Consider the following 12079-nt stretch of genomic DNA (forward strand, 5'->3'; position numbering starts at 1 on the left):
GTAGCATCAAACACAGAGTAGACACGATGTCTTCTAAAAAATAAACAAATAGAAAAATGAAATTTGCAAATGAACATTGTCTACATCAAAAGAAGCTGTGAGGGAACCATTCCAAAACCTACCTAAACGGCCAAGATTTAATAAGAATCAAAAAAGGACGGCTGACGTTCGGCCGATGTCGAATTGACGACAAGTTGGACACAGCTGGGAGGCCTCTGTCAGCCGCCACTTTCGCCCGGCCCGCCTTTCGCACCGCCTATGCGATCCTGTCCAAATCTTGGAATCTCAGCCAGCCACCGCCCGGCCCACCATCACGCCACCGACAGGTGAGCCCCACGGAACCCACTCGCCCCACTTGCACCACCGCATCAGTCATCTCATCCTGCCTCACGCCTCCTCACCGCCAGCTAGGGCCAGCACGACGGACCCACCTCGTCAGTGACGCAGGACGCGACCCGCGCGTGGCGGCTACGCTAGCTCACGGGGGGAGGCACGTCACGCCGCTGGCGCTCGAGCTCGCCTATACCATTCGCTTTTCGCATCCGCCCTGCCTGAAAAGCCCGTCTCCTCCTCCCCCATCCCGCTCCGAAGCTTCTCTCCTACACCACCACACGCCGGGGATCGGAAGGGAGTAGGGGCGCGTGCGTGCCGGGAGGGAGGGATCAGGGCCGGGCGCTAGGGGTTCGGGCGGCGGCGGCGGCGGCGGCGGCGGAGATGTCGACGCCGGCGCGGAAGCGCCTGATGCGGGACTTCAAGCGGCTGCAGACGGACCCGCCAGCAGGCATCAGCGGCGCGCCGCACGACAACAACATCACGCTCTGGAACGCCGTCATATTCGGGTAACCAGCCGCGCCGCCGCCGCCCTTTTCGCGTCCCTAGGTTTTTTCGGACCTTGGGGATCTCATCGTCGTACAGTTTCCGTTAATATTATGGTGCTGATGTATGTCGTTTGGTGCGAATTCTGCAGGCCGGATGACACGCCGTGGGATGGAGGTGAGCCGGCGGATTTATTAGGGTTCAGTTTGTACATCATCTTATCTTATCGGTTGATTATTGCTAGTGTCTGCTTGTTTGTTGCCACTTCTGTGAATTAGGAATCGGTAACCCGTGTAGCTGGACCTATCTATAATCGATAACGAACCGTGCCATAAATTGTCGTCTTCCTCGGACGATTCCCGTTGTGCCCAAGGTGTGGATGTAAACGCAATGGCAAGCAGCATAATGCTATTTTGTCCCCAAATAGCAGCCTGCCTAACTAAGCCTGTCATTTACAGGCTAGTTTATGCCACTGATACAACATGAAACCAACAGCAATACCATCTGTCATGCATGATGTTTAACAGTAACGCAAAGACATCACGTTTCATTTCTAACGGTACCGCAAGAACCTTTTGCACCAAATTAGGAACCTGCCTAACTAGTCCTGTCGTTTGCGGCTAGTTTACGCTACTCCGATAGCATCTGTGATGTTGGATGTTTAATGACAGCGCAAGTAGCCTTTGCGTGCGTTAAATTGTCGTCTTCCTCGGACAATTTCTTGTCCACAAGGTGTGGATGTAAAGCAATGGCAAGCGATACAAAATAGCAACCTGCCTAACTAAGCCCGTCGTTTACGGGCTAGCTTGTGTCTGCTTGTTTGTTGCCACTTCTGTGATTTAGGAATCGGTAACCGTGTAGCTGCTGGACCTATTTACAATCAGTAACGAACCGTGCGATAAATTGTCGTCTTCCTCGGACGATTCCCCGTGCCCAAGGTGTGGATGTAAAGCAATGGCAAGCGCCCCGAAATAGCAACCTGCCTAAATAAGCCTGTCGTTTACAGGCTAGCTTACGTCGCTGGTATAACATGGAATCAACAGCTATAGCATCTGTCATGTCTGTTGTGTAACGGTAACACAAACACCTCACATCTTGCCCGATTATAATATGTAACCGTGCGAGAAATTGTCGCCTCCCTCGGACGATTCCTTGTGCGCAAGGTGTGGATGCAAAGCAATGGCAAGCACAAGAACACGATTTGTCCCAAAACAAGCAACCGGCCTAACTAAGAATGTCGTATACAGGGCCAGTTTACGTCACCTGTATAAGATGAAACCAACATCCGTAGCATCTGTGGTGACTGTTGTGTAACGGTAACAGAAAAGGACTCACTTCTCCCGTTTGATTTGTAACGGTAACGCAAGAACTTTTCGCGCCAAATTAGGAACCTGCCTAACTTAGTCCTGTCGTCTACCGGCTAGCTTACGTCACTCCCATAGCATCTGTAATGCTGGATGTTTAATGACAACGTTTATAGCTTCCGCGTTTGATTCATGCCCTATTAACTTTACAAGTTGTCGTCACGTCGCAAGTTAGCAGGAAACATGCTTTATTGGCAGGATTTGAATTGTTTAGGCAATCAATTATAGATGCTAGGATTGGTCTACTTATGAGCGCAGTCCAGCAAGTAGTTGCATATTAGTCTAAGAACGAAGTGCACGGGTGTAATTTGGTATTCTGCCTGGTACGCCTGAAATTGTTGGTGATAAGCATACAGCCCATAAATGACCATGCCTGTACGCTGAATGTGCTAATGTATGGCAGTGGCAGCTAGGCATCATTACTAGTATGCTGCCTTTAGACATGTCCATATGTGAGGGCCTCTTTGATTCAAAGGATTTTTTTTTCCTATGTGCGCCAATTAATTTGTACCTTCTCGGTATATTTCAAAGGAAAATTTCTGTTCACTCCAACAACCTCTTGGAAGGAATCCTTTGTTTTTCCTGCTGCGCAATCGAACCAACTTTGGCATAAATTCAGTCCTGTAGGGTTTAAGTGGGCATGATATTGCAACTTAGCGTTTTGGGAATCCTCTGAGAGGCCGGGAGCCCTTGTTACTATCCCTGGCTGTGGATGTTGGAGTATGATTGATTTAATTTGAACCGGACCTATTTATAATCTGTAATCGTGCAAGAAAGTGTCGTCTTGCTTGTTTGATTTCTCATGTCCAAGGTGTAAATGTGAAGCACTAGGACGTACAAGAACTTTCTGCCCCAAAACAGCAACCTGCCTAACTAAGCTTGTCGTTTACCGGCTAGTTTGTGCCACTGGTATAATGGGAAACCGACAGCAGTATCATCTGTTTGGCCTGATGTGTAACTGTATCGCAAAGAGCTTCTTCATTTGGTTGATGCTATTAATGTTAAAAAGGTTCCATCCTATCAAAGGTAGCATGAAACACGCTTGATTGGCATGATCTGTATTGTTTAGGCAATTGCAGATGTTACAGTTGTTCTACTAATGTGCACAGCCCAGCAAGTAAATGTGTACTTTGTAGTCTATAAAGTCGTTATCTGTTTTTAAATTTTTGCACCCCCATAGCAGTCTGCCTAACTAAGCCTGTCGTTTACTGGCCATTTTTTGTCACTGCTACACTAGGAAACAGACAGCACTTGCATCTGTGATATCTTATGTTTAACGGTAACACAATTAGCTTCTGCGTTTGAATCACGCTATTAACGCTAAATGTTGTAATCTTGTCACAAGTTAGCAACAAACGCACTTGATTGGCATGATTTTAATTGTTTAGGCAATTATAGATGTTACCTTTGGTCTACTAATGTACACAGTCCAGCAACTAAATTGCATATTGTTATAGTCTAAAAAAGGTAGTTTCTGTTTTGAAAGTGCATATACTAACTGGCGCACCCAAAATTATCAGTAATAAGCAGACATTCCAAAAATGAACATGCTTGTGGCTCTTGAAAGTAATAAAATGAGGTGCGTGTGTGTCTCTGTGTGTTCGTTTATCTGTGTTAATGCATGGCAGCTGGGCATTACTATGTAGTGTACTAGTTTTGCCTTAGTCATAGCCTTGACTGATATGTCGTGTTTGTGTGTAATCATCATGCAAGGCCCTCTTTGGTTCAAAGTAATTTTCGTAGGAATTTTGGAGGATTCTAATCCTTAGGATTTTCCCCCTATGTGCGTCATTTGATTTGTAAGATTGAATCCTATAGTAAATTTCCTTAAGGATTCTTTAATATACTGTAAATTTACTAGTAACACAAATATACTTTAAATTCAATTCTGTAGGATCCAAGCGGACATGACATTGCAATATCAAACAAGGAAAATTTTAACGGTAACACAAATATAGTAAATTCAACCCTGTAGAATTTGAGTGGGCATGGCACTGCAATCATGCGTTTTTCAAGTCCTGCGAATCATCTGTTGATAGAAGATATATCTTTGACCTCTCAATGGCTAATGATCAAGTAAGAAATAGACTGTTGGATACTTTTCCTAAAAAAGATAGGAAAATAATAGATTATTCAACGCTGGATCGAATCATGTCCAACGACCATTGGAACCCTTTATGGGCGTTTTTGCGTAGAAATACTATTTTTGCTTATTTCGCGCTTTAGGCGGCTGGTTTACAGGGACTTCTTTTGTAAGCCAATCAAGTAAAAAGGCTAGACTACCCGATCGGCGAAATCTTTTAGACTAATCGCCTCCATTCCAGTATCGGAAACAACTAGGCAAGGTTCCATAAAAAAAGTGCACACTAGCGGCACAAAAGCACATGGAAGAAAAAATAAGACCAAGGTTCAGATTTGCTGTTATCACCTGATGATTCAGGTGGAGAAGTGACAACCCAAGTGTCACATGAGCGATTCGTCATTACAAGGTCAATACTTTGGGGTGAGAGAGACTCGAACTATCGACCTCAGGATTACTCACTTTTAGCTATGAGACCTACGCACCAGCCAACTGCGCCACCACCCCGTTATGTTAAGATGGCAAAACAAATGATCTTATTTGGGAGCAGTAGCGATTGTATGCTTGCTACTTTTGTCCAACACGAGAATCCGTTTTTTTTTTGCCTGACCCCCCATGGATGGATGAATGTGGAGGCTACGGATTGTGGATGTTGAAGTATGATTGATTAACCATTGGTGTTGTAGCACAATTGTCATCACTTATTGGATACAGTGTCTTTTGGTTGGGGATGTCTCGTCATCTGTAGAGGATAGATCAGTTTGGTCTTTTGTGAGGTACTGTGATTGGGCTGCAGCAATTATGTAGCAACTCTGTTTGCTGGGCTATTGTTTGGTATAAAAATGTGCTAGAAGCTTAGAAAACATCATTGTGTGACGCGGGAAAGTACTTTCTACCTAATTTCGTTTGGCTGCATAACCATCACCCTTGGATTATGGTAATTGATAACAAAAATATTTAGATCAATTTTCATTGGATTGTATTCCTTTGTGTATGTTTGTAAGATCGCAGCCTACTAGATTAGTTTACCTAATCATAGGTAAAGAATAACAACATACAAAAATCCGTGAGCTAAGTTCTTGGATAAGTACTTACAACAGAAGATTCCGTAAGGATAATTGTTTCATCCCATTCCCTTGACCACAGGTTGCATAGTAGACTCAGCTATCTTATAGTTATCAAAGCTCAATACAATTTTGTCGTGGGTTCTTTGTAAAACATGCGTCTCGTACGCACTATCTACCCTGCCATGCTCACACATCACTGCAATTGCGCTGTAGCAATTTGTTGATTGTTTCAAACCAAATGGTCGTATGCACTCAAACATACTGCATTTGGTATGCATACTGTGGTCAACGGAATGGGATGATACAATTATCCTTACAGAATCTTCTTTTGTAAGTACTTATCCAAGAAGTTAGTTTAATCATTCTCGGTGAACTTATGCTCATGATGCAAAGTAATGAAAGTCATGGTGCATGATACCAGTAAAATATGGTTTACACTCCTGTCTTTTGTTGTACTCTGCACAACAAACTAGTGGTGTGAAGTGATCATAAGTTTTCTGAACTTTATTATGTTACATTTATTAGGTACGTTCAAGCTGACCATGCAATTCACAGAAGATTATCCCAACAAGCCACCAACTGTTCGGTTTGTCTCAAGGATGTTTCACCCTAATAGTATGTTCTCTTCATCACTTTTTTTTTCAGTAAACTTGATTACCTTTTCAATGACTGAAGTGCTAAACTGTTCATGGAAATTGAAGCCTTGAAGGTCTGCCGGAAATTGATTTTAATGTTTCTGTTGTCTATTCAGTTTATGCAGATGGAAGCATCTGCTTGGATATCTTACAGAACCAGTGGAGCCCTATATATGATGTTGCAGCAATATTGACCTCTGTCCAGGTATTTATGCCATCTCTCTTGTTGTGCTTAGATCCATTTGTTCGCTTTATTTTGTTCTACTACTTTCTATTGGTTGCTGTTCACTCGATTACATTTCACAACCATTGATACTTAGTACCGACCAACTACTTTTAAGTTCACAAAATACCTGTTGTCATTAGAAGTAAATCCTGTCCCATTTTCACAATATCACGGAGGAAAAAAGAACGTTGCTCAGTGCTCACCTATAAATTGACCTCAGTTGCACAGTACTGTAACTGACGTCAGATTCAGATTTTATTGACAACTTCTATTGTTCAACAAGCCACCTGTCAAAGGTAACATGCCACCAATAAATAGTTACCAGTGACACAGCTGTCTAAACTGATCGTGCATACCTAGTTAACAACTGCAGTCTTTCTTCGGTTTTGTTATGGATGTGAAGATTATTTGGCTCCATTTACTTCAAGTATGATGGCCAATGCACACTAAACTGAGTTACTTATTCCTGTTGTGGTTGGCTCTGCAGTCCCTGCTGTGCGACCCGAATCCAAATTCTCCTGCGAACTCTGAAGCAGCCAGGATGTACAGCGAGAACAAGCGCGAGTACAACCGCAAAGTTCGTGAGATCGTGGAGCAGAGCTGGACAGCGGACTAGCGGTGCTATGTTCTGCAATATAAGCAACGCCGAAACATCTCTATTTCTGGCTTTGCTGGTCTGTACTACCCGCTGAAACATTGAGATCCTCAGTGGCTGTTGTGATCCTGTGCTTGATCCCCTGCTTCTCCTGCTGGTTTTCCTATTGTAGTGTGTGACACCTATTTGGTGAATTAAGGCATGTGACGCTAATGTAAAGATCCTATACATAGCCAAGAAGTGGTTGCTGCTTGCTAGATTGCAGACATCTCAGCCTTGAACCATCGGTGCTTTGCTGTCTACGAAAGCTCGGTCATGAAATGACCATGAGCATGTTTGTAGAAACCTGTGATCTGAGGTAAACAGTACTAGTGCCACTCTCTCCGTTTGAAAATAAGTGATTCGGTCTAGATACGAATGTTAAGTGATTTGGTCTAGATAGGAATGTTAAGCGACTTGGTCTTGAAAATAAGTCACTCGGTCTAGATACAAATGTTAAAGTGACTCGGTCTAGATACGAATGTATTAGACGCATGTTAGTGTGTAGATTTCCGAACGGAGGTTGTACTACCTCCCTTCCGAAATATAAGCTTTTTATAAAGCTGGAGGTTAATAGTTTCTATGCTACCCACATAACTTTTGAGCCGTCGGTAGAAACAAAGCTTTGCTTTTCTTGACAGAAGGGTGCTTGCACAGCACAAGTGCACGACATTATTACACGCTTAGGGGAAAAATCTGCTCCTGAGATCAAGGCTTCAGATAGCAAAACAACAGAGGAAATGGGGAAAAAAAAGCTCTACACTGACGGAACAAAAACAACACCTCCTTTTTCTGCACATCCTGGAGGATAACTCATAACTGGCTGCTCTAAGGCTTAGGCTGCTCCATCTTTCAGCATCAGACGATGGATGATTTGGATGGGAGAAACAACTCGTTTATCTATCTGCTAAATCTGGATGACCTGGTAGCCCGGGACGACACCGGGGACCCATCGCCGCTCCGGATCTCCCCCTCCCAATCGTCCTGCACCTGGGTGGCGAACTGGAGGTTCCAGAGCACGTCCTCCACTGATGGCCGGTGTACCGCCTCCTTGGCAAGGCACCTCAGGCAGATCTCCATGACGGTTCTCAGTGATTCCTCCGAACAGGTCTTATTCACCGCTGGGTCTACAAAGCTCCTCCTCCTGGCCCGGTCCTCTTCGGCCATTGCCCATAGCAGCTGCAGCAAAGTGAGGTTCAGGTGTTTGTGTTGCATTGTTCAAAAGTTGACATTGTCAGATACATAACTACAGGTGATCATACATACCAGTTCTTTCATTATCTCCACTTCATATATGGATGTGATTGGCTTCCCAGATACAAGCTCAAGCAGGATCACCCCAAAGTCAAATAAATCGACCTTGTCGCCCAGCTTTGTGCTGCAAAGTAACATTGCAGAAAATATCTTAATACAGAAAAAAAAAATTAGTCATACCGACTGAAACTGGTAGCATGAAACGGTTGAACCTTGTTGGTACCTATCAGTTTGGTTTTTGCTTCCGGCACCTCCCTGCTTGGATTGGCAAACAACAGAGTTTGTTAGTCAGCAACGGCCATAAGAGCTTTGCTAAGAGTAGCTATATTTTATTTTTTTGAAAAATAAGGAATGGGATATTGTAGCTAGATGTTTAAACTTTCGTATCTTCACTTTCTTCTGACCTACCTCAGATTTCGTGGCCTCTCCTAGGATTGGGATATTGTAGCTGCCGATTTTCGCGACATGATTCTGATCTAGAAGAATGTTGTTGATCCTGAGATTATTCCCGAATAGACCGGGTATAATCCCTCCATGCAAGAACTGAATGCCCTTTGCGACACCGATGGCCGCCGATATTCTCTGCCCCCAGCTAAGCTTTCGTCCTTCAGTTCCTTCTGGTCAAGAACAGTTCAAACAAGCAACATAAGTTTCAGTCATTGGACTGTCAGAGCAAATGAAAAATGAAGGAGAGATGAACTGGCAACTTACGCGAAATCCTGCTTCTCAAGTTCCCGTTATTCACGTACTCGAACACGAGGTACAATTGGGTTACGGTGGAGTCGTCAAGATCATACTCAAAGCAGTGTCCTAGAGCGCTGACCAAGTGCCGATGCCTGAGCCTAGATATTGTTTCGATGTGGCGGTTGAAACTTTGGGAACTCTGGTTCCTCTTAACCTTGAGGCTCCTGATTGTCACAGGGGCACCATTGCCTAGCTTCCCCAGATACATCTGGCAAGAAGAAAAGGTGAGAGACGTTGCAAATCACTGATAAACTCATGGTCATCGGCATGGTTATAACAAGTTACTGTAAATTTGCAGGCATCAAATTTCCAAGTGCTGAACAAACTGTAAACTTATCAGTGGAGAAGATTGATGATGCCATACCTCTCCATAAGAATCTTGCCCTAGCAGGCATGAGTTTGCGAAATTGTTCGTTGCTGCCTCGAGCTCGACCAAAGAAAATGATCTATATGGTGGGACCCCCAATGCTCCTAGCTTCACTCTCTGTGATATGTAACCTTTTTTGTTCGTCGTTCCAAATGCCAAAAGGAAAACAAATGTCAGTGATCTTTTCATCAAGTTTGATTTCAAGAAATGAAATTCAGAATCTCTTATACTAAATGCATATGACGAAGTTCAGAGATCAATCATACGTGCATCGGCGAACAACTTGGAAGGGTAGGCACTAGAAGAAGATTGTTCGTCCACCAATGGCGCCGATGGCCTCGTCTTTGCGCCTTCCATGGTCATCTTCCTGACGGCAAGGAATGCCATGGCGCCGACGAGCGAGACAGCAACGAGAACCGCCATTACAATGCCAGCGATGAAGCCTACATGCCGGCCAATTTCCTTCCTCTCCTTGTGAGGAACTGCTATCCCCACGGCCAACGCTTGGTTCTGACAGAACGGCGACGGGTGCTGCGAGCCGTCGCCCTTGTCCAGACAGTTCTCCGACGAGAGCACCACCGTCTCTGTTTTGCCGTCCGGTTTTAAGCAGCCCGGCGCGCTCCCTGACAAGAGGTTCGACGACAGGTCGACGAGCTGCAGGCTGTCACCGCAGGGCACCTTGTCGGACAGCGTCCCGGTGAACCTGTTCCCGGCGATGCTCAGGTACCGGAGGTTCGGCAGGGACAGCAGCGCCGGCGGGAACGGCCCGACGAAGCTGTTCCGCGACACGTCCAGCCGCTCGAGCAGGTAGAATGAGCTGAGCTCTGCGGCGGGGAGGCCGCCGCCGAACCTGTTTCGGCTGAGCACCACCGACGCCACCTTCCTCCCGAGGCGCGGGAACGCCGGGCCGAGCGCGTTGCCACCGACGTCGAGCACCTGGAGGTTCGCCAGGCCGCGCAGGTCGGGGAGGTTCCCGGAGATGTTGTTGGAGGCGAGCACGAGCGAGCGCAGCGACGGCGCGCTCCCGAGGGAGCCCGGAACGGTGCCGCCCAGCGAGTTGTTCCGCAGGCTGAGCACGGCCAGCGACGGCAGCGCGGTGCCGATCCAGCCCGGCACCTTGCCGCCGATCATGTTGTCGTCGAGGATGAGCGTCTGCAGGCTCCGGAGCCGCGAGAGGCCCCTCGGGATGGGGCCGTAGAGGTAGTTGCCGCTCATGTTGACGATCTCCAGCCCGGCGAGCCGCTCGAGCTTCCCCGGCAGGGGTCCCCAGAGGCCGAGGCCGGAGAGCGTGAGCACCTTGAGGTCCGGGAGCCTGGACAGCGTGGTGACCAGGGCGCCGATGGAGAAGTTGAGCGGGAGCGGCGGGGCGCCCTGGGCGGCGCCGGCGATGTGGAGCTGCGTGACGGTGTCGCCATAGCAGACGACGGAGGCAGACGGGGCAACGCTGCCGGCGCCGCCGCAGAAGTCTGTGGTGCGGCGCCAGTGGCTGAGCACCGGGGGGCGGTTGAGCAGCTGCTGGACCTTGAGGAGAGTCCACGTCTGGGAGGCCTGCAGCGGCGTGGTTCCCGGGAGCAACGCCAAGAAGAAGAAGATGAACACGAGCAAATGGTGCACACTGGCCGCCATTGTTGGGGAAGACGATCTCTTCACTGTTACGGCTTGATCAGCAAGAACTATCAGAGCAAAAAGATGATCAGTTAAGAATCGAGGTGTACTGCACAAGCTATTCTTTGATGATTCTTTCTCCCTTTTTGTGATCAAGGACAGCAGTACCAGTACCAGCAGCTGCAGAATCAAGCTTTTGATTGTGGGTTTACGGGTACTCAAAATTCAGAGGCCTGGATGTAAAGGTGCAAAGCAGCCGGAAGGACAGGCACGGGTGACCAGACAGCAATGTGCAGATGCAGAAATTAAAATCCCTTCCAAAGATCTTAGCGGCCATAGACTACTAATTCCTCCCATCCCTAACAAACAAAGAACCTTACAATACTTGCTCACTTTCTTCAGCAACTGGCAAGAACAACACCGTGAACTAGCATGTTATTAAGCTACCACTTGGCGCCGAAACTACCAGTCAAGAAAAAGGATAAACTGAACCTCACCTTGGAGTCACTCAAGCAGCAGCCATGGAAGTGGAGAAGAAAGCCTTTTCCTGCAGGTCAGTGATGAACAGGACGATGAACTCCCTGTGTCTTGCTAAGTTTTATGGTTGTCACACACTCACGGCGCACTTTGGTGCCTAGTGTGACTGTGTGAGAGTCCTGGTACTGGTGCAAGTTGTAGTTGTAGGTTAGTATGATCACGGGGGTTGTGGCAGAGGTCCGAGGGAACTGAACCGAGAGCGCGGAGCAACGGACGGGTGGTGTCTCCGGAGGCTGAGCTGGATGCCTGGTGGTGGCCGGAGCAGGCAAAGGACGACAGCAAGCATCACTCCGGCCCGGTGCAGCGGTGCTCTCTTTTTCCTCTCACTCACACTCTACACTCTCTTTATAGTAGCACTGCCAAAAGAAATACTACTAAGAAATACTACTGTAGTAATCAGGTATGATACTTGTCTGCTTTCTTGGGATTAGATTTTGGTCTGTGCCTGTTCCACACAGGTATACCTAGATAAAATACTGTGTTGCTTTATGTCCCAACTGTTGTTTTCATGGAGCTTTGCTGCTTAAGAGGAAATAAGAAATGGGTGTGGCAGGCTTTTATTTTGATAATGGTGCCGCTAATTCTCCACGCATGCTTGGAATTGTTAATGAATCCACTCATAAACTTTTCCTCTGCTAACTTTGGCTAATAAGCAAGCCCTAGCAGGAGGAGGAGCACGGCACAAGTAGCCGTTGTTGTTAGGACATGGCGCCATTATTGCACGGTAAACGTCCTTAACAGTGTCGGAAA

General features: G+C 46.8%; 2 protein-coding genes across 3 annotated transcripts; one reads left to right on the forward strand and one right to left on the reverse strand.

Moving 5' to 3' along the window:
• Positions 1–699: 699 nt before the first annotated feature.
• LOC124704522 (ubiquitin-conjugating enzyme E2 2) lies at positions 700–7020 on the forward strand. Its single transcript, XM_047236790.1, has 5 exons — positions 700–839; positions 968–993; positions 5853–5942; positions 6079–6167; positions 6676–7020. Exons 1-5 carry the CDS (start codon positions 715–717, stop codon positions 6802–6804), a joined length of 459 nt encoding a protein of 152 aa, XP_047092746.1. The 5' UTR covers positions 700–714; the 3' UTR covers positions 6805–7020.
• Positions 7021–7434: 414 nt separating this feature from the next.
• Positions 7435–10819, reverse strand: LOC124704520 (probable inactive leucine-rich repeat receptor-like protein kinase At3g03770). Of its 2 annotated transcripts, none has more exons than XM_047236788.1 (7): positions 9454–10819; positions 9185–9318; positions 8788–9028; positions 8485–8693; positions 8300–8334; positions 8089–8200; positions 7435–8001 (listed from the first exon to the last, which is right to left on the reverse strand). In XM_047236788.1, exons 1-7 carry the CDS (start codon positions 10811–10813, stop codon positions 7723–7725), a joined length of 2370 nt encoding a protein of 789 aa, XP_047092744.1. In that variant the 5' UTR covers positions 10814–10819; the 3' UTR covers positions 7435–7722. The 2 variants fall into 2 exon arrangements, with proteins under 2 accessions (XP_047092744.1, XP_047092745.1); XM_047236789.1 differs by having other exon boundaries at positions 8300–8331; positions 9454–10532.
• Between the last annotated feature and the right edge of the window lie 1260 nt (positions 10820–12079).

This window comes from Lolium rigidum, chromosome 3 (assembly GCF_022539505.1).
Source record: "Lolium rigidum isolate FL_2022 chromosome 3, APGP_CSIRO_Lrig_0.1, whole genome shotgun sequence".
Lineage (NCBI taxonomy): Eukaryota > Viridiplantae > Streptophyta > Magnoliopsida > Poales > Poaceae > Lolium > Lolium rigidum.